The 22,319-nt window shown below is 38.5% G+C and overlaps 2 protein-coding genes across 4 annotated transcripts in view; one reads left to right on the forward strand and one right to left on the reverse strand.

Annotated features, from left to right (window-relative positions):
- LOC127637450 (carbohydrate sulfotransferase 11-like) overlaps nt 1-4,622 on the forward strand; it is a 55,080-nt gene extending 50,458 nt beyond the window's left edge. For both annotated transcript variants that reach the window (XM_052118522.1, XM_052118523.1), the window contains exon 3: nt 586-4,622. In XM_052118522.1, coding sequence (XP_051974482.1) covers nt 586-1,440 — 855 coding nt within the window. In that variant the 3' untranslated portion in view covers nt 1,441-4,622. The remainder of the gene's footprint in view (nt 1-585) is intronic.
- The window catches only part of slc41a2b (solute carrier family 41 member 2b), an 83,385-nt gene that overhangs the window by 46,788 nt on the left and 14,278 nt on the right, over nt 1-22,319 (reverse strand). The window contains exons 10-11 of one of the 2 annotated variants that reach the window (XM_052118520.1): nt 21,032-21,180; nt 10,934-12,219 (exon numbers count right to left, since the gene is read on the reverse strand). In XM_052118520.1, the coding sequence (XP_051974480.1) occupies nt 12,034-12,219; nt 21,032-21,180 (335 nt within the window). In that variant the 3' untranslated portion in view covers nt 10,934-12,033. Of the gene's footprint in view, nt 1-10,933; nt 12,220-21,031; nt 21,181-22,319 lie in introns of those variants that run through there. The other variant, XM_052118521.1, reaches the window with a different exon arrangement.

Consider the following 22,319-nt stretch of genomic DNA (forward strand, 5'->3'; position numbering starts at 1 on the left):
GCTAAATACTGCATTGTTGGTCTGGATAAATTCACCACTGACCTGTAAAACTGACCTTTAACTTTTGGCCCCTATTGAGAACATTTAGGAAAGGTTTTTTTTTTTTAAATGGGACCTATCAACACAACTCAGCAGTATTCGCCTTTTACTGTCCCAGGCCTTCAGCAGAACTTCTCACAAGTCTTGGGTTTGTTTGATGTGGTAAGGTGGTGTGTACTCACTGCATTTGTCATTAAGTGGCAGAAGTCTAGGATGATTAGACAAAGTACAGCTCCTAAAATGCCCTCTGTTCACACAGTCCTACTCCGTATAGGCAGTTTCATAGAGACAATTGGTTATGGTATACAAGCCGGATGTGAGCCCAATGTTGTCAGATGCTTCTCTATTAGAGACTCCAGTACCTGGAGAAAAGGTCTTTTAATTATCTATAAACAGTGGTCAACTGATATGTGTTTTTAAATAGCCGATTTAATATATATACAATAGATACTGTAGCAGGTTGGCCAATGACAAAAATAATGCTGATAAATATAATACAATTTAATGACATCCTGTTAAATCAAATATTTTTCCTTTCTCTCCCAGGCTGATTTCTCTGCGGCAGCTGTGTTGCATCAAACCCGACGGGATCAGGTAGCAGACACGTGTCGGGCCTACATCGCGTCAAGCCACAAGAAGCGCGTCCTGACACCCAACGACCTCAAGCACCTAGTGGTGGACGAGGAGCATGAGCTTATCTACTGCTACGTACCCAAGGTGGCCTGCACCAACTGGAAACGGGTCATGATGGTGCTGAGCAGCCGGGGGAAGTACAGTGACCCCATGGATATTCCGTCCAACGAGGCCCACATACCCTCCAACCTCAAGACGCTCAACCAGTACAGCATTCCCGACATCAACCACCGCCTCAAGAGCTACCTCAAGTTCCTCTTCGTACGCGAGCCCTTCGAGAGGCTGGTGTCGGCCTACCGCAACAAGTTCACGCTTCGCTACAACACCTCCTTCCACAAACGCTATGGGACAAAGATCGTACGGCGATACCGCAAGAATGCGACAGCTGAGGCTCTGCAAAACGGTGCTGATGTCAAGTTCCAAGAATTTGCGGAGTACCTAGGGGACCCAGCTACTCAGAGAGAAGCTCCATTGAACGAACACTGGCAGACGGTTTACTCGCTATGCCACCCTTGCCTCATTCACTATGACCTGGTTGGCAAATACGAGACTTTGGAGGAAGATGCCAACTACGTGCTGAAGCTGGCTGGGGTTGGCGACTTGTTGCGTTTTCCATCGTACGCCAAATCCACTCGTACAACTGACCAGATGGCTGCGATGTTCTTCAACAACATTAGCTCGATGCAGCAGGGCCAGCTCTACCAACTCTATAAATTGGACTTCCATATGTTCAATTACTCTATTCCCAGCTACCTAAAACTGCAGTAAACACACATATGCAGTTGCGCGCGTGCACATTGTGAGCTCTCGGATTGTTCAACAAGGTCGATCAGTGGAAGAAGAACATTGGCGAAGGCTGGTTTGAATTAACCAAACACTTAAATGTAAAATTGTATTTATATCCGCAAGGACGGTTGCTTTATTTTGATATGACCAAGGAGCCAGGCTGTCAGTCAACAACAAATAAGGAAAATAAGGGACATTTTGGGAGGAATTTGCAGATTACAATTCTAAGACTGGGGTCTGAACTCCTACTATATTTGTCCTTTGAATTGTCAGTGTTCAGTGTGAAGGCTCTTATTCCCAAACATCAAAAGCAATATGACAGATTTGAGCCATACCTGCTCAGCTAGTTTTATCTATAAATATATTCAGCCATTCGCAACCATTATAAAAGATTCTCAGTAAGGAGCCCTTAGAGAATTTAGGACTTAAGATATAATCTTATAGACTTTAATTCCCCACTTCTAATTTTGCATTCCCTTGGGCCATTTCCTCTCACTTCTCTCCTTTAGATGGCCTTGTATGTGTGCATTCATATGGTGCATATATAAAGGAAGGCCTTATATGCGCACTAAAATAAGAATGACATAAAAGGCATTGAGTGGTCCATTTCAGAAGGGGTGTGCCCAAATGTGATTGACAGACAGTGGCTTCTCCCACTAGGTCAGTCAGGGGGTCACATCCGTAGCAGCTGGGATGTCAGAGGTCACTGCAGGTTCAAGCTTGGCCCTTTTCCAGTAATCCAGTAAGCACACCGTTCCCACAACACTCCCCTTAGTGTGAATATAAGGATTGTTTGTTTTATTTTGTATTTGTTTACTGTCTAATGAAAACGTGTCTGCGAGCAGCACAATATAATATTATTTGAATTGCTGTGTGAAATAGAGATGAGCATGATTTAATATTTTGTTTCCAGGAATGGAAAGCAGCCCTTCTGAAAAAAAAAAGCCTTAGGTGGTTTGCTGGTCTTAGCTGGTCTGTTTGTTGGTTTACTAAACAGCTAAATGGACTAAAGACCAAGCTGGTCAGGCTTGGAAATCAGCTAGACCAGCTTAAACCAGCTAAAACTAGTTGTTTTATCAGCAAGGAGCTTAGAGGTAGACATTTTCTGAGATTTTAATTTGTATAATTTGTTCATATTTCATCTTGCCTCTTTTGAAGAACACTGGTGCAAGGATACCTCGCTGGTTGTTTTTTGAGGGGTGTACTGAAAAAGGGCAGGACTTCGTTTTCTGGGCTGTTTTCATGGAAATGTTTCACACACTGGTGTTTGTTTGTGCGAGGGAGAGAGAAATTGTAGGCAAATCTGTTCCATCCATTAGATGATTGCTTCTTGATGATGTCTTACCCAATTTAGGCAGTTCAAAGGAAAGCTCTTTAATTTAGAGAGCTGTCTTTTAAAGACATTTTATTTGCTTTGCTTGGACGAGCACGGAAATTATGAAATTGCTTATTTAAATGTGCGATGGCCACAAGTGGGCGTGTCCAAGTTCTTTGACTCTTTGTTTCAGGGTTTCAATAGATTTGAGGAATTCCAGTTTAGCAAGGTTCTCTTTCACTGGCATATAAAATCATTGTCATTAAACCAACTGTTTGTAAATTGCATCGACTGTCTATTCAAATCTGTTTTAATTCCTAACCAGAACAGAAAATTAGTTTTAAGCTAAACGAATCAATCTGAATCAGAATTTCTCCTACTTAATTTGATTCATCAGCTCAGAAAACAAAGTGTGTCCAAAGAAGAATCACGTCTCATTTATGGTTTAAATGTATTTTCTTTCATTTGTTCAGTAATAACAAACACAGTACTGCCTCATTACCGCCCACCTTACAGCCAAGCTGATACACGCATTAGTGCCCACATTAGCAGCAGGCACAGTGCCTTTCAAACACTCAGTATCATCCAATGCACTCTAGCATACATAGTACAGCTCACTTTCATACACGACAAAGTGCCTTCATGCACGTTAACACATACAATTGTGCGCTTACATTCACACTGCAGGATCTCACCCCAAGGTTCAGCATCCATACACGCAAACACGCCCACATGGTTTACCTGTTGCTCTATGTGCCTGTTGTATAATCAATGTCTACATTTGTTCAATGCTGTCATATGACCTTTAAAAAGCATACTTAATCAGTCGGGTTTGTGGGTGTGTTTTATATATGTGGTTTCACACTGCAAAAATATCATTAAAATATCAAAATATTCTTAAAACAAGATACATTGTCTTGAGAAGCAGAATGATCTAGGAATTTTTTTTTTGGTTTTCAGAGAAATCTGATAAAATGTACTAATGTTTATGCTTGTAACAAGAAAAAACTATTTGCCAATATGATGAGAATAATTAAAGGAAACCTTGATTTAAAGGAAAAATTTGTATTTTTCTTACCTCATTGGCAAATATGTTTTTCCTGTTTTAGGCATAATTTAGTTTTAGGCAAGATTTAATATCGTATATCAATCTGCTTCTCATGTATTTTTTCATTATTATTAAGGATGTTTTAAGGATGTTTAGATATGCTTTACTGCAAAATAAATTATCTTGAGAAACTTAGATTTATTTTCAGAGAATATTTTGAGTTTATTTTGTTTACCCCTTTGGCAAATTATAAAAAAATCAAATTAAAAAAAAAAAAAAAAAAAAATTAATCATAAATCTAACACCTTTTTTTGTGGTTTATGCTTAAAACAAGTTTGCCTGCGTTGTAAGAAAAACAAACTTGATTCAATATTTATTCTCTGAAAACAAGTCTTTATATCATAAGCATATTTTTATTCTTAAGTAAAATGTGCAACTTTATTGGAAAACAAGACAAACATATTGATTATAACTTTTTTGTTCAATGTGTGATCATTTGGCTGGCAGCTTTGCATTTTTTGAGCGATTATCAGGCTCACAGACATTGTCCAACAAGACGCAGTCTAATTTATTTATTTATTCCTCTACGGCAACACAAAGAAATCTTTCCTTTTTTTCCTTTTCAGTATTCAGGATGGACTCATTGATGGTTATGAACTGTAAATGAAAAAAAATTTAAAATACAAATCAAGTAAACTGTCTGATCAATGCACTCCCCGGAGTCTCTGTCTCTCTCTCTCTATCTCTCTCTTTCTCTCTCGATCTCTCTGTTTTCTCAATAAAGCTGAAACTGAGAGCCTACAGGCCAATTTCTCCCTGTCTTTGTATCCACATAATAATTAAAATTGACTTGTGAATTTTGTAACTTCAGTCACTTCAAACAAATAACACTTCAAAAAACATTTTGTTCCTTCCTGGGGGGACTGAGACAAAAAAGAGGCTCTGGACTTTCTGGCCCAGAGCGGCCCACAGCACATCACTTCATAACAAACTGGCTCGTTGATTTCATTTTCCAGCTCAATTTAAAAAGTTTGTGCAGAAAAAGAAACAAAAAAACATTTCTATTGACTGCTAGTCATGACAACGGGTCACATCAGTGCAAAAACTGTCATAACTTTAAACTTATAAAACCACTGTAAATATGATGAGGCTATTTTTTAGAGAAAGCTCAGACAAATTTTTTTCATGAAAGTACCAGGGAAAGTGTGCATTTTAGGTGCTGTGACAAGTCAGCATTTTTCAAAGATTTTAAAGATCTTAATTAGATCCTTTCAACTATTTTCTAGAATTGCAAATAAATTATTGTCTTAATAAGAGGTTATGGAAACAACAAGTATAATATATATATATATATATATATATATATATATATATATACAGAGAGAGAGAGACAGGAAACTTTCCTGAGTTTCAAAATTTAGCACAAATATAATGGTGAACACACATTCTCACTCTAAACAGCTAAGAAATTAGACAAATAAATACTTCGGAAAACAAGGAAAACCTGTGAAAAACTACTGCACACCTTTTGGCATTTTTAAAAAGCATTGCATTTGTAAAGGCAGACCATGAACCTGGAAAACAGTCAACATTTATCAAAATTGTTTTGGTGTAGGGAAATGATGCGGCACTCACTGAACATACCTAACATTCCCTAAAAGAAATGGTGGAAAGGGAGGGGAAAAACTCCCACAAGCAAATCCCAATTTCTTGGACATCAGAACACACCAATACAGAGTCCTCCCCCATGACAGTACAGAGTAAAGGACCACTCCAGAAGAAACTGAGAACAGCATCCTCCCCCGAAACTCAAACCTCCACAACACAGTTGCTCAACTACAACAAGGATTTGGACTGTTGGAAGAGGAGATAGTGGAGCTGAGTGACCAAATTCATACCCAGGCTACTACCACCAAAGACACTCAACAACCTTTAGCTATGCCAAATAAGAAATCAGCTGAAAATGTCCATTCAAGAACTAAAGGGGGAAATTAACACCCTTTCTCATGACAGAGACACACTCAAAAAAGAATTCACAGATCTGAAACACATAATGGAGAAGACACTTTTTGAAATGAAAGATGACTTCAAATGAGAGCTCACTGGATTCAAAGCAGAGCTGAAACAGAGGGACACAAAGATAGAGACCTTAAGAACACAGATGAGGTATTGCTCTACCCCTCTAAATTTCCCAAAGACCAAGCCTCCTCTGCCCTCCCCCACTTCTCCACAGTCAACCCCCAGCAATCTGATGCCACACACCAATCCCCCACAGATGATGTGCACAGACGAGGACTCTCCGCATATTGAGTATATCTGAGTATAGTCAAAGTATATTCAGGATATTGCTGTTGTAAAAAACAGCACTATCACTATTTGAAAAAAGTCATTTTTGATCAAATCTAGACAGGCTCCATTTCCAGCAGCCTTCACTCCAACACCTTATCCTTGAGTAATCATGCTAAATTGCTAATTTGGTACTAGAAATCACTTGCCATTATATCAAACACAGCTGAAAGCTATTTGGTTTGTTATATGAAGTTTAACATTGTCTTTGTGTTTGTTTTTGAGTTACCACAGTATGCAATAGATTTGCATGTCTTAAGGTCAATATTAGGTCAAATATGGCAAAAAAGAAACAGCTTTCTCTAGAAACTCATCAGTCAATCATTGTTTTGAGGAATGAAGGCTATACAATGCTCGAAACTGCCCAAAAACTGAAGATTTCATACAAAGGTGTACACTACAGTCTTCAAAGACAAAGGACAACTGGCTCTAACAAGGACAGAAAGAGATGTGGAAGGCCAGATGTACAACTAAACAAGAGGATAAGTACATCAGAGTCTCTAATTTGAGAAATAGACGCCTCACATGTCCTCAGCTGACAGCTTCATTGAATTCTACCCGCTCAACACCAGTTTCATGTACAACGGTAAAGAGAAGACTCAGGGGTTCAGGACTTATGGGAATAATTGCAAAGAAAAAGCCACTTTTGACACAGAAAAACAAAAAGAAAAGGTTAGAGTGGGCAAAGAAACACAGACATTGGAATATAGTGTTATCGATATATAAAGTGTTATCGATCTTAACCCCATTGAGACTTTTGTGGGATCAGCTAGACTGTAATGTGCGTGAGAAGTGTCTGACAAGAGTCACATCTACGGCAAGTGCTACAGGAACTGCGGGGTGAAAGGTCACCTGAGTATCTGGACAAACAGACAGCTAGAATGCTGAGGATCCGCAAAGCTGTCATTGCTGCACGTGGAGGATTTTTTGATGAGAACACTTTGAAGTAGTTTAAGCTCAGTTTTGAAAAATAATTCAAATTGTAATTTTTCACATTATTAATGTCCTGACTATACTTTGTGATCAGTTGAATGCCACTTTGGTGAATAAAAGTACCAATTTCTTTCCATAAGAGCAAAATCTGTGTTTTTTGGGGTGCAAAACCAATGACAGATCTTCACGTCAACAGAAAACAGTGAAGAAATCTGTGTGTTATGGGGTTGCCAGATAAAGAGTAACACTTTTCTGTGAAGAGAGATTGGTTTAGGGTCTTTTCACTTCAGAGTAAAAAGCTTGTTACTTTGGTGTCAAGACGGAGATAGCAGCCAAAAGAACAACTTCTCAGCGAAAATCCTGACTCTTCATTTTTCCTTGCTGAATGTGCAATTCTCATGCGGCTAGTTACTGCACCTGCTCCGGTCTCCTCCTAGAGTCCTCCACCCTCAACCATAACCTCTCAGTGTGGCCTCCTTCATGCTTAGAATACACCACTTCACTTCATTTGCTCCTTTCGCCTCCCCTCCCTCCTCTGGGGCGAAGTTTATCCTCTCAATTAGAGTCCTTTAGCCACATCAAGCTGGCATTGCAATAGGGTTTGAGGTTTCCCATAGAACACGTACAAGGGCAAGTTGGCAACAGCTCTCTGTCATTTTATAACTTTTGAAGGGCTAAAATGATAATTCTGGTAGGAAGTTGGATTTCGTTCCCTTGGGGAATTGTCCTAAAATGACTGTGACGATGCAAAAAAGTTAATCGTAAATCAACATTTTAGTATGCAAAATATGATTTCTTATTTTATTTCTGGAAATTTCTTGACAGTTTTCATGAGCTTCACCCCATCATCTGTAAAACCTCTGAGCTCTAAACCCAACCAAACGTCTCGCAAGATATATGCACTCAAGTGCTTTAATTCCCACAGATGGAATTGGTTATTGTTAAATCACAGCTGAGAAGATTTCCTTAATCAGTGTTGCTCATTTCTATATAGTTGAACTCCTTCAACTTTGTACTTTAGCTTCAGCCACGAAAGAATTTCACACCTGAACGGCAAAAACCGCGCTCTCTCTCTCTCTCTCTGTTGGCGGTCTAAGCATGACAGAAGATGAAAACCACTGACATCTTTAATCTAAATTGGGAAGCATCTTTCTCTCACACAGTTGAATAATAAGACAAAGAGGATGAAATTAACATATGTCAAACAACTACTTACAGTGGCAAGAAAAGGTAGGTGAACACTTTGGAATTCAAATCTAAAATCTGGTTTGATCTTCATCTAAGTTACAATAATGAACAAACACAATCTGTTTTAACTATTGACACACAAATGATTGTATGGTTGTTGTACATATTGAATACATCACACTGTATATTGGAAAAAGCATGTGAACCCCTAGGCTAATGACATCAACAAAAGCTAATTAGAGTCATGAGTTAGCAAACCTGGCATCAAATTAATGAAACAAGATTGGAAGTGTGGGTTAGTGCTACTTAGACTTATGAAAAGTACTCAAACATATTGAGTTTGCTGTTCACAAGAAGCATCTACTGGCGTTTACCATGTCTCACAAAAAAAACGACCAAAAATTGTAGCTTTGAATAAAGCTGGAGAGGGTTACAGAGTTATTTAGAAGAGCTTAGATATTCATCTGTCCACAGTTAGACAAATTGTCTATAAATGGAGACGCTTTAGAACTGTGGCTACTCTAGCTGGAAGCGGACATCCAGCCAAGATGACTCAAAGGGCACAGTGATGAAACAGGCATGGTGCCCATGGCAGTACACCACGAAAAATGTGCAAAACATTGCTTCATGTCTGAAGTTTGCCATAGACCACCTTGACACTCCACAACACTACTGTTGTTTGGAAAGAACATGCAGCACTACGTATGGCATTAAAAGGCACTGTATACCATATATATATATATAAAAAAACATAATTCCAATGGTAAAGTACGGTGAGGGAGCATCATGATTTGGGGATGCTTTGCTGCTTCGGGGGCCAGGACCGCTTGCCATTATCAAGGGAAAAATACATTCCCAAGTTTATCGAGATATCCTACAGAATAATGCCTGTGTGCTAGCTGAAGCTCAGAAGTTGGGTGATGCAGCAGGAGAATGAACCTTAACATGGAAGTAAATCCGCTACAGAATGGCTTCAAAAAAAGAAAATCCAGCTTTTGGGGTGGCCAAGTCAGACCCCAGACCTTAACCCAACAGAGATGCTGTGGAATGACTTCATAAGAGCCGTTCATACCAGACATCCTAAGAATATGGCTGAAATAAAGCAGTTCTGTAAGGAAGAAGGGTTAAAAATTATTTCTAAACATTGTGCAGGTCTAATCCGCAGCTACCGGAAATGCTTAGTTGAGGTTATTGCTGCCAAAGGAGGATAGAGCCATTATTAAATCCAAGGGTTCATTTAACTTAAAGGGGTCACTGTGAATGTTTAACGTGATGCGTTCAATAAAGACATGAAAGATTGTTTGTGTTGTTAGCTTAAGCACAATGTGTTTGTCTTTACTTGCGATTTAATGCAGAAAACTTGAAAATGCCAAAGGGTTCCAAAAATGCAATGCATTTTCTTCTGCAATCTGAGATATTTCTGAGCAAAATGGCAAAGGACTTAATTTTATTAATTGGGAATTTAACAAAAATGAAAAGTGGCCACATGGTAGCTGGTTCTATCAAGCTTCACCATGATGGTCTACAATGTCGAAACCAGGTCCAAATGTTGGTTGTCCATCTGATGAACCATCCAAGCCAGACTGGACCAGCTAGAAAACAGCTACTACCATAAACTGGATTTTCCAGACAGGAATGACATAGTCCCACAAAATCAAACCATGTTTTGACAGCAGTAAACCAGAAGGGCTTGATATGAACTGTTGTTAGTGGTGCACATGTTAGTTCATGGTACAGTACGATGCAGATGCAGTGTGCCTCCAACTATGTTTGAGTCTGGGTCTGCTTTAATGAGGTGCTAAAATGCAAGAGCTTGGTCCCTCTGGCTCAACATGGGGGCCGTTTATGAGAAGGCTCAAATTTCAGGGCTCCCAATCCACCACACTGCTCAAAGAACCCCCATTAAACCCCATTGAACACAAGAGAGTTCAACAGTCATCATTAACGGGGCCTGTCTAGACTCTCAAACACTCATATAGGGGTCTTTTGTTTTAGACTGTTGGCAGGAATATACTACACATGTCAACAAAGAACCATAAGTGATAACTCGAAAAATCAATGTAAACACAAAACTAGCACAAACATTTGAGTGCAAACTCTTGTCACATTTAATAGTCTTTAATAGACGATTTTAAAAGGCAATACAATAAATATCATCCCACAAAAGACATGCTAATGTGTGAAAGGCCACTAAAATGCATTAACAGTGAATTTAAAATTATAGAAATATGTTTTGAGTATTTTAAAAGCTTGGTTTGACAAAACTGCTGACATGTAGAAACATTGGTGTGCAAATGTATATAACCTCTGATGTGTCTGAACTTTATTTTTGGCAGCACTCTTTGTCATAAACTTAAAAACCCTTTTCAGGGTTTTATGGCTTTCAATTTGACACAGCAAGCAAAGATCAAAAGTTCCCTTTATTGGAACATAAGTTAAAAGGAACTATACCTTTAAATTGGGCAAACACAAACAACTTTCTCATAAAACAGAAAAGCACAAGAGGCTTTTTTGCATCCTTGCATTTGGCAAGACATTATATAAACAGGTAAGTAAACTTGATATAATTAATTAAGAATGTGTATCCTCAGGAATCTGAGGTATGTGCTGGGGGAAAATAATTAATTTCAGACTCTGACAGATAATGGACATAAACCTTTATTAAACATTTGAGTATCAAAAAAGCATGACAGAAAATTTACTAAGAATCGTCCATGATGCCAGTATAAACTTTTCCCCCCTCATAGAAAATCTCTTTTGTTGGCACCACAGAACATAATTTTTACACATACAAGATATACAGATGTGCAAATCCAAGAACTATTTTTGTGGCACATTTATCCCATTTCAGTTTGAGTTGCATTCATGTCACCACAGCATAAAATACGCAGATAAGAAAGCCAAAAAGAAATCCATTTTGGGTCGTTACTCAAGAGTCGGATAGATTTTTCTCTCTGGATGTGCAGTTTAGAGTCTGTCCCTTTACTCAAAGCAGTTTTCATGTATACTCATTCATTATTCTAAGCTATTAAGCAATAAAAAGCAATACTTTTCAACCTTCTTCAGACTGCATTACAGATGCTAATCTTAATTGATCTGGCACTGGCTAGGTAAACGTTGTGCAGCTATACTTTGAACAGAATATGTTGGAGAGCTCTGATTGGAAGAGTAGGGTATGGGTTAAACAAAGAGGATGGCAGACAGGAGAAAAAGACATAAGGAAAAATATATAATATGTACAAACACCATGACAATTGTACTTAGCTTTATTTATAGGGTATGTTTTTGGTTCTTCCATTGTTATATTATACATAGTGCTGATATAGAGAAATGTGATTGGGTAGGAGTGGGCGTTTAAAATGTAATGCTTTTCATACCACCCAAATCACCCTGTTAAACCGATAATGACATTTAACCTTCAGCTGTACACTCAAAATCTTTTATGGCATCCAACAAAGTGCTGAATCTCTCAATGCTGCTTATAAATCATCTGGCACTTGAAGAAGCATCACAAAAACTGACATAAAAATGCTACATTTGCTTTGTTGACCTCGAGGCTGCTTATAGTTTGTCTCTGCGAAGTACATTGTAAGGAAGTCTTAATCAGGGCAGACCAAATCAGGCCAGAAAATAGCATCCCATTGGTCCGACAGCAACCATAAAAGGCATCAGCTGAGTTGAGGATACCAGGTTTGGAATACTTTGAGCCTTGGGTCAAAGGACAGATGAGATGAGCAGAACACCTTTAGTCACCCACATCGCTGTCCCGGTCCCCTATGATCCACAGGAAGTAGAAGCTGAGAGCCAGAAGAGCAGTGCCCAAAAGATCCCCCAGTGCTGTTAGATACGGAATGGAAAAACTGTCCGGATCCTTTCCATTTTTCCACATGGAGTGAACCATCCAGTCTGCTATACAAAGCAACAAGAACACCTGCGAGGAAGGAGGGGCAATAAGAAAACATGATGAGCCTTAAGGCCCAAAACATTAAAACATTTAAACGCAAAGGATGTTAGCCAAGCAAGCTTGATTTTAAGAATACCAGTGTTCTGAAACGCAATTTATAAAGCAAGTATGCATTCTCAGCATTGCCACAAGGGGCGCTATAGCAGGTCTTAGTATGTGATGTAATGTCAACAAACCCTAAAACCCTAAAAAATATGATTTAACAACTTTACAGCACAAATAATTCACGTTTTTACAGAAGAATCATTGTGTGCTTTGATAAAATTATAAGCTTCCAAATTCTGCCTTTAAACCTTCCAAAAATCGGCACCATTGACTTCCATTGTAAGTGCCTCAATGTAAATTTGATTATTGCTTTTTTTAAAGAAAAGAAGGGACATGTCGAAATTAATTTTTATGGAATCCAACAGTATACAGGTTGTCAATTAAGCTTAACAAAAACCTGTAATATTCCTTTAAGGTTAAACTGATCTTAATTGCAAACATGTTTATAGTCGACATCATTAATGAACAGATAATCAACTATTATGTCTTTGTTATATGAAGGTCACATTAAAACTGACTTGGGAACCTTTACCATCATTGTTTATTTTTGGAAGATTTCAAATGCCTTTTATGCATAAATTTGATTATTTAAGACTTTCAATATTTAACATATCTAGTTATAATTTTTCAACAATTACGACTGTTCCAAAGTTCTTGTTTCATTGTTTACCAAGTAGAAACAAAAATGCTTTTGATGAAAAATGAGACAAGTGATTTAAAAAAAAGAAAAGAAAATTCAAGATAAATATCACTTGAGAGCAGAATATTTTTGTTGGAATTTATTTCCAGTCATGCTGTAATTTTTAGCAAATTATGCAAATGTTAAAATATTATTTGTGTTTATATAGGATAAATAAAATGTTAGCAATTAAACTAGCCATAGCAAGACAAAGGAGGTGGCCATTTTATTAAAAAAATCATTTCGACCACAGAATTCTAAAAGGACACAAATCTTCTGTGATGCATGAACATACACTTTTGGATATAGTTAATAGACACATTAAACTAATGAGTGTGAGGAAAAAGTCCACAATTCTGAATGTGCCCGAAAAAAAAAAATTAAAAAAAAATAAATCACTCACACACAAGTTTACATACACTTAGGTTGAAGTCAGTAAACAAATTTTTTTATTCCACTCCACAGATTTCATATTGAATTGGAAGTGTACCTGTGGATGTATTTTAATGCCTATCTTCAAACACAGTGTTTCTTTGCTGATTTCTTTAGATTTTTCTATGATGTCAAGCAAAGAAAAAAAATAAATAAATAAAAAATAAAATAAAACTCTGGATCTCCACAAGTCTGGTTCATCCTTGGGAGCAATTTCCAAAAGCCGGAAGGTACCATGTTCATCTGTACAAACAACAGTACGCAAGTATAAACACCATGGGACCACACTGTCTCCTAGAGATGAACGTAGTTTTGTGAGAAAAGTGCAAATTAATCCCAGAACAACAGCAATGGACCTTGTGAAGATGCTGGAGGAAACAGTTAGACAAGTATCTATATCCACAGTAAAACATGCCCTATATTGACAACCTGAAAGACTGCTCAGCCAGGAAGAAGCCACTGCTCCAAAACAGCCATAAAAATGCCAAACTACAATTTGCAATTGCACATGGGGACAAAGAAATGTCCTCTGGTCTGATAAATAAAAAATTGACATTTTTGGTCATAATGACCTTCCTTATGTTTGGAGGAAAAAGGGTGAGGCTTGAAAGCTGAAGAATACCATCCCAACCGTGACGCATGGAGGTGGCAGCATCATGTTGTGAGGGTGCTTTGCTGCAGGAGGGACTGGTGCACTTCCCAAAATAGATGGTATCATAAGGAAGGAAAATTATGTGGATATATTGAAGCAAAATCTCAAGACATCAGCCATGAAGTTAAAGCTCAACCGCAAATGGGACTTTCAAATGGACAATGACCCCAAACATATCTCCAAAGTTGTGGCAAAATGGCTTAAGGACAACAAAGTCAAGGTATTGGAGTGTCTATCACAAAGCCTTGACATTAATCGGATTCCTCAATCTGAAAATCTGTGGGCAGAACTGAAAAAGCATGTGTGAGCAAGGAGACCTACAAACTTGACTCAGTTACACCAGTTCTGTCTGGAGGAATGGGCCAAAATTCCAGCAACTTATTGTGAGAAGCTTGTGGAAGGCTGCCCAAAATGTTTGACCCAAGTTAAACAATATAAAGGCAATGCTACCAAATACTAACAAAGAGTATGTAAATGTCTGACCCACTGGGAATGTACTGAGATTTATTACCACCAGGGGTCAAGGTTTGGCTGGTTAGCATAGTCCATTAGCCCCTGCTGGTAAATGCCTTAACTACATTATGCTGCAAAAAAGCATGTTTCTTCATTGATGGCATTCAAAAGTTACCGATTATGAATAAAATTTTTGGGAAGCAATGTACTGTACACAGTAGAATTAATAAATGAGTGATTAGCTGACAGGCCCAGAACTGAGTGCACTCAAGTGACTCCTGTGTTATTGCCATAGTAACACAAGAACGCATGTTTCATATGTACAAAGGGACCACGTGCCTGCAATGTGTCGACCAGGCATTTACATCCATGTACTTGCATACAGTATGTTTCTGGCCTAAATGAGATGCAGAAACCAAAGTTTCTTCCATTGATCCTTTGGATGAACTTTCTCACATACATGCAACAGGAAGCTCTAAACCAGACAGAGACAGATGGAGACACCATACAAGTAACACAAAATGTGTTTGTTTATGGAATGCCTTGGAAAGGTCAGTCTCTGAAATGCAAGGAGATCCAGCCATGATTCCTATTCTTTGAAAATCAGCCTTCAAGTATAAGATAAATACCCACACCGGCTTCAGATCTAAATATCACACAGCTTTTATCTATGACAGCTCATTAAACCCAAGCAAATTAGCCCAGAGTTTGCCTGTGCTGAGCTTTGCAGAGCATTAAAATGTGCTTTTGGATCAGTGTGGCCTGGCGGATGCAAGTCTGTTTGCTAATGAAGATGTAACATCTTACATTCAATTGGAAGTTAAAAAGACGGACTACAGCAATCTAAGACTGCATTTTGTTAGTCCACCTGTGTGTGTGTGTGTGTGTGTGTGTGTGTGTGTGTGTGAGTGTGAAAGACTTTCATTTAGGCCTAAGTGAAATAAAAATGAGCACTACCTATTAATCAGGGTGACAGGCTGGATTGAAACTCCATTTAGAGGTCTGACGCTCTGGAAAACCACGCAGGCGGCTTTCATTTATAACCGTTATATTAAGGTCAGTGCAGAGATGGTTAAAAAGCGATTCGCTCTCCAGAGTAGATTTGAAACTTCAATTTAGGTAGCAGGAAATAAATGGACATTAAAGGCTATTAATTGTGCCTGCCTGGCAAGAGGAATTTGGTGACATTATTTCAGTATTTAACCTTCGGAGTCTGTGGCTGTTAGAACATCAGAACAACGACCTTTCCGGCGGAGACTTTGGGTTGCGTTTTCTTTGCCTCTTGCTCTTTATTACGTTTTTATTTATCAACCATTATTCACTTAGGCGGAAGAATCATGATGCCTTCTCAGTAGCCAGTGGAGACTGATGGTTTGCTAATGTACACAAGCTGTTGAGGTCTGACAGGATTAAACTTGTAGTTCCACCCTGTGCAAACACATGGACATGCTTTTCCATAACTCACAAGGACAGAGAAAGCAGTCAGAAAGTTGCATGGCATTCATACATATCTGATCAGAAACATGCGCATGCGCTCACACACACAGACACACGCACACGCATGGCCAAATGTGAGCAAGGTACATTACTCACAAAACACCCATGTTCTCTCTCAGGTTGATCGTGAATACTGTGAAAACATGCATACACTCACTGACCAATTTATTAGCAGTGTCACACCTACTTATTCATGTGTTTATCTAATTAGCCAATCGCGTGGCAGCAGTGCAATGTATAAAATCATGCAGATCTGGGTCAGGGGCTTCAGTTAATCTTCACATTAACCATCAGAATGGGGAACATTTTTTAATCTATGTGATTTTGACCGTGGCATGATTGTTAGTGCCAGATGGGCTGGTTTGATTATTTCTGTAATGTTCATGGACAACAGTCTCTAAAGCAGGGGTTGACAACCTATGGCACGCGTGCCAGCACACGGAGGGTTATCAGTGGCACACCAGCAAAGGCGAGAGAGGAGTAGACTATTTTATGTATATAAATTCTGCTCCAGCACTCCAATCTACATCTTGATGTAATCCTTCCATATGATTACGCACTGTGATTTCATCATCTGAATTGGAACCTAAACACTATTAAAGTATTGAGCACTTTGCGAGCACTTTGCAGTAAACGCGCCATTTTGCTTCGGTCAGGCTGCGTAGATTATGGCCTACATTTCATTTCATTTGTTTCTTTTTGCTTTCAGAACAACAGATAATGTAAGAAGGAAAATACCACTATTAATCCTTGAGATTTCCAACCCAGCATACAGGTACATCCTCCTTAAACCATAGTCACACTCAAAATTACATTAAACGATTAAAAGAGAAAACATAAACCCACATCGTTTGGTTAAAAAAATCGGAGTCTATTCAAAATATAAATGAAACCTGGAAATAAAGTTTTAGGATTCTGCAGATGCGATTCGCCGAAAATACCCAATAGTTGATCGGCTTGTGATGCGCGAATGGCTTAAGCGCACAGCGCAAGACTTGTCACACTTTAATAGTGTTTAGTCTCCCATTCAGCTGGTGAAAACACGCTGCGTGATTTTGAGGAAGGATCACATCAAGATGTGGATTTGAATGCAGGTGTGAAAAACTTCATAAATAAAACAGCCTGCTCCTCTCTCGCTGTTGCTTGCATGCTAGTGATTACCCAGCTTTGCATGATTTTGAAAAATTTGTGACATTAACTGTTTTAACTTATTTAGTACAAAAGGACATGTTTTCTTTCATTAAAGCGCTTTATGAAATTCACATGAAGGATCAGGATTATATCATAATCATCAGATTTATCACAAATTTCTCTCAAACTGTTATGCTGATAATGTAATTTGTAACAAAATATAAACTATTAAAATCAGAAGAATGGACTCAAGCTTTGGGGTGGGGGGTGGGATGGGAAGGGAGCATCAGCACAGCCAATGACCAGGAAAATAAAACATTTCGCACCGTGTCAAAAGGTTGCCGACACCAGCTCTAGAGTTTACACAGAATGGTGCCAAAACAACAACAAACAAAAAAACTGTGCCCACTGCAGCCTCAGATTTCTGTTCTTGGCTGACAGAAGTGGAACCAGTCGTAATCTTCTGCTGTTGTAGCCCATCCGGCTCAAGGTTCAACGATGCTATTCAGCTCACTACAATTGTACAGATGGGATATTTGAGTTACCGTAGCCTTCTGTCAACTCAAACCAGTCTGCAAAACTGAATTTAGTCCGCAAAACTTCCGCTCACTGGATGTTTTTTGTTTTTGGCACCATTCAGAGTAAATTCTAAGACGGTTGTGCATGTATATACCAGGAGATCAGCAGTTACAGAAATACTCAAACCAGCCCATCTGACACAAACAATCATGCCATGTTGGAATCACTGAGATCACATTTGTTTCCCCATTCTGATGGTTGATGTGAAGATTAACTGAAGCTCCTGACCTGTATCTGAATGATTTTATTCATTGCACTGCTGCCACATGGTTGGCTGACTATATATTGCATGAATAAATAGGTGTACAGGTGTACCTAATAAAGTGCTCCCATGTGCACAGGGTTACCAAATACTTGACAGCTATGTATTGGGAACTTCATTTAACCTTAGAATTTCATGCTCTACAGAAGTTGCTCCTTTTCTGAAATTCTATGGATGCCTTAGACTGCTCTCCTTTTATGTCTCGAAGTTTAAGGTCAGAGGTCAAGAGCCACTCGAAGGGCACTAGACAGACAATGGTGTCCAAAAGTCTATGACAACACTGAAAATCTGGGATTCAAAGTCTAATTTAACCCTGGTTTTAAGATTTTGAAACGTAAAACAAAGAAACATTATGACTTAAATCAATAAGAAATATTTAAGATTCTGGAATCTATTTAGGTCACTAAACAAATAAGCAAATTTGAAAATATTCTCAAAAATAAACATTGTTCCATATAATTTTAATCAATACATTGATTAAATCAAGCCCAAGGTAACCTTTTCGAGACAGCGAAAACTAAAAATTGAATGTATAATAAACAGAATAGAAATTATTCAAGTAGGATGAAAATATGTGGGAAATAAATGCAATAAGTTGACAAATGGCCCCACTCATGTCTGACTCTTTCTCTCTCTCTCTCACTCTCTCTATGTCTGTCCTCAAGGGTTTTCTAGCAAGTCTGAAGTCAAGCAGTATGGATGTGGAACAAAGTGGATCTCAAAGACTTGAGTGTTTGGGTTAGCAAGGGCGTTTCACATGGAATGCACCCACACATGCAAACTTCCTAAAAATACCACACATACCACGTGCTCATAACATGCCCCCAAATGCCAACCTTTGATTGCGCTTTCTGTGGTTCTCTGCTTCGCCCCTGGCTAATCGATCTTAATTGCCATCCAAACAGTTTATGAAAACACCCTTTTAGAGCAACGAAACACTAGCAAACACATACACACCCACAAACAACACCTGCTTATTATCATTAATATCCTCTCTGTTTTATTCAGAGGGGAAATTAAGCGAAAAAAAATTTATATTTGAAAGTATCACAATATTATACCTGACAATACTGTATGGATAATCTAATGTAGGGCTGCCCACTGATAACTGAGCAAACTTTAGTCGATGAGATGAGTCTTGGTCGACCAAATTGTTATTGGTCGTTGGTCGAAGGAACCCTAGGTGGTACTATGGGGTAATTTTTCATTAAGCAGGGTTAGGGTTAACCAAACTCAATAAAGCAAGACACCTTGATTTTAAACTTTGAACTTTAATTTGTATTTATTTTAACTAAAAATTCAAATGAAACTGGAAAAACATTAAGTGCAATTAAAATGTGTGTTCAACTTTTTGAAAGATGCTTTACAACAGTTGTGAAGGGCAACATCTCTCTGGCAAATAACCTACTTCATCTGTGCATTCTCTACCGGTCCAGTATTTCATTGTCTGGGAAAATACATCATGTGTGTGAATACATTTGTTTTGTTCCCTCCTTCACGAGATATATATATATATAGTCAACCCCTGGGATGAGGGATCAGTTTAGTGCTTTAGTGATTTTGCATTGAAAATTAAAGTAATTTACTTAAAAAATGAAAAACTTAAAACAAATAAATTTATGAATTCATACTGCACTCCAAATGAAATGAAAACGAAATAATAAATGAATAATATACACAAACGCACGCACGCACACACGCCCGCACGCGCACACACACAGTGTCGCTGCGGCTCGCTTCGTGCATGCACATGTAAAATGTATATTTTAAAGGCTCATTATTACGGTTTAGTATTTCTCTGAAATGTATAACAGTGTTAGCAATGTTACTGATAACATTCTTTCTCAGCCCTGGAACTCAAACCATTTTCTGATGCCCCCCAAAAATATATATTTAAGTGTGACAACTAGTCGACTAATGGCTTAAACTAACGATTACTAGTCGACTAGGAAAATCTTTGGTCGGGGGCAGCCATAATCTAATGCCAAGAAGTTATATTTTTCACAAGAATATTTTCATATAAAAAGAGCAAGTGAGTGAGAAGACTAATTATACTGCGGCATTAGGTCAACAAACACTCAATTATATCTATTCCACCAAAAAACAACTAATTCTTTAATGAGTTAAGAATACAAGATCCTCCGTACAGCTAGGCTGCAAGCGTTTTCACTTTTCATGTAATGCTAAACACGTTGCAACTAATGTACTCTATACCCTAGTGTCACTTATTTTTCTCCTGAACTGACGTGCCAATGCTCTATGCTACTTTTATGACCCTACGTTGGAAGCAGAACTTGTACCACAAAACACAGAAGTCCAATGAAGACAAATGAGAATCTAGCAAGCAGGGCTGGACTGGGAAGAGGGGGGTGCACTGTCCTTTTCTGCATATCGCGGTGGCGTTTTGTGTTCCGTTCTGCATAACGCGGTGGCTCATTTTAGCATATCGTGGCCCATTCGGCACATTTCGCGGCCGACCCAACGCCCCGCTCGCCCCTGATTGGCCCCAAAGTGCGTCGGCAAACCAGGAAAATGCCCGCTATGCCAGATTACCAGTTCAGCCCTGCTAGCAAGTAAAAGATCACACTACATCACAGTTTTGAATCGCAATATTATTATATTATGACCCAGGTATTGTTAGAATATCATGGCACCTGCTGATTCCCACCTCTAAGAGCATTTCTAAAAGCTTTACAAGGTTTATGGTGTAAAAATGCTATAACATTTTTTTGGACGTGGGCTGCTAGTGGCACACATATTGCAATTGAGCCCAAGATGAAACGGCTTCTACGGGCTGCTTTCATCTGGTTTTATGATTATAGGCTGACATTTTCTTCTTCTATGGAAAATGGTCTTCACACCTGAACCTAAAATGGGTGTCAGATTTAATAAAAAGATACAGTGGTGACAGGCTTTCTAAACGGCACAGAAATAATCAGGACACGTGGTTTGCAAGATTTCAAATTATGCCAATGTCTCGACATCCGATAAACTATTTTTGATTGATTCAGGAAGGCTAATTGGAATTGAAATACAAAATCAAACACACCTGGAAAAGAGCAGCAGCCAAGTATACGGCCATGAAGACAGGTGTCAGGGTGGTGTGACCCCTCTCCATCAGATCAATTGTGTAAAGGAAGATCAGATGACCAGGAATGACCAACAACAACAGTACCTGTGCTGATCTGTGATTGGCTCCTTGAAAAGTTCAAAATATTTTTTGTAAATAAGTAACTTCAGAAAAATTTCAACTAAAATATATGCATAAAATAAACATCTAATTCACAAACAGTAAACTTCACACTCTATTTGTATTACATACTGCTGTAATCAAAACCCAGCAGTATGATGTTCCTCAGAGGCCATTGAGCAGATATATGTCACTCTCTGCAGATGGTACTGCCAAGCTTGCAGTGAGCCCCTTGCCCCTTATGTGCAGGGGCATCTGGATTCTGTCCCCTGCGTCCACTTGTTTCACAAAGAATGAATGCTGCATTAAAGCTCCAGCACATCAACACGTGTTGTCTTCAATTGTATATAGGAAACTTTCTCTGTAGTCTTTGAGATTGATCGTTTTACACAAAACACTGTTACACACACACTCCATTAAAGCTAATGTATACACATTCGCAAGCACTCATAAATAATGCTGCTCTAAACACTGGACATTTTTTCACCCTCTCTTGTATTTGGGCTATGAAAACACTGTCTATAGAGCATGATTTTAAGTTACTATCTTTGTTCATTACAGCTAAAGTGGGTAATTTATTCAATGTTTAAATACTTTCCATTCCCAGCTTAATATGCAGAGACAACAATATGCAAGTTATTTGTCGGCTGATTTCTCCAATAAGTGGCTCTGTGGCACTTTCAAAACATTACTGTTTGTGTGGGTATCTTGACCAACCCTACATAGCAACACTGTCTTAACCAATGGTGTGAGTTTGGGGCGGGATTATCTATATGTTCGGGAAACCTGTTAGAAACCAATCATTATTTTTGAAATTTCACACTAAACCTTAAAAGAATAAAAATGAAAATTCTCATTTACTCACCCTCATTCCATCCCAGATATATGACTTTCTTTATTCTGCAGAACACAAATGAAGATTTTTAAAAGAATAGCTCAGCTTTTTAGGTCCACACAAGTCAATGGCGTATAAAACTTTGAAGCTCCAAAAAGCACATAAAGACAGCATAAAAATAATCCATAAGTGGTTAAATCCATGTCTTTTGAAGCTATCACTAATAGATTTTGGATGAGAAAAGACCACAATAGAACTCCTTTTTCACGGCACATCTTACCGTTGCAGTCTGTAGGCACGATCATGATTTCA

Source organism: Xyrauchen texanus, chromosome 45, assembly GCF_025860055.1.
Source record: "Xyrauchen texanus isolate HMW12.3.18 chromosome 45, RBS_HiC_50CHRs, whole genome shotgun sequence".
NCBI classification, from domain to species: Eukaryota; Metazoa; Chordata; class Actinopteri; order Cypriniformes; family Catostomidae; genus Xyrauchen; species Xyrauchen texanus.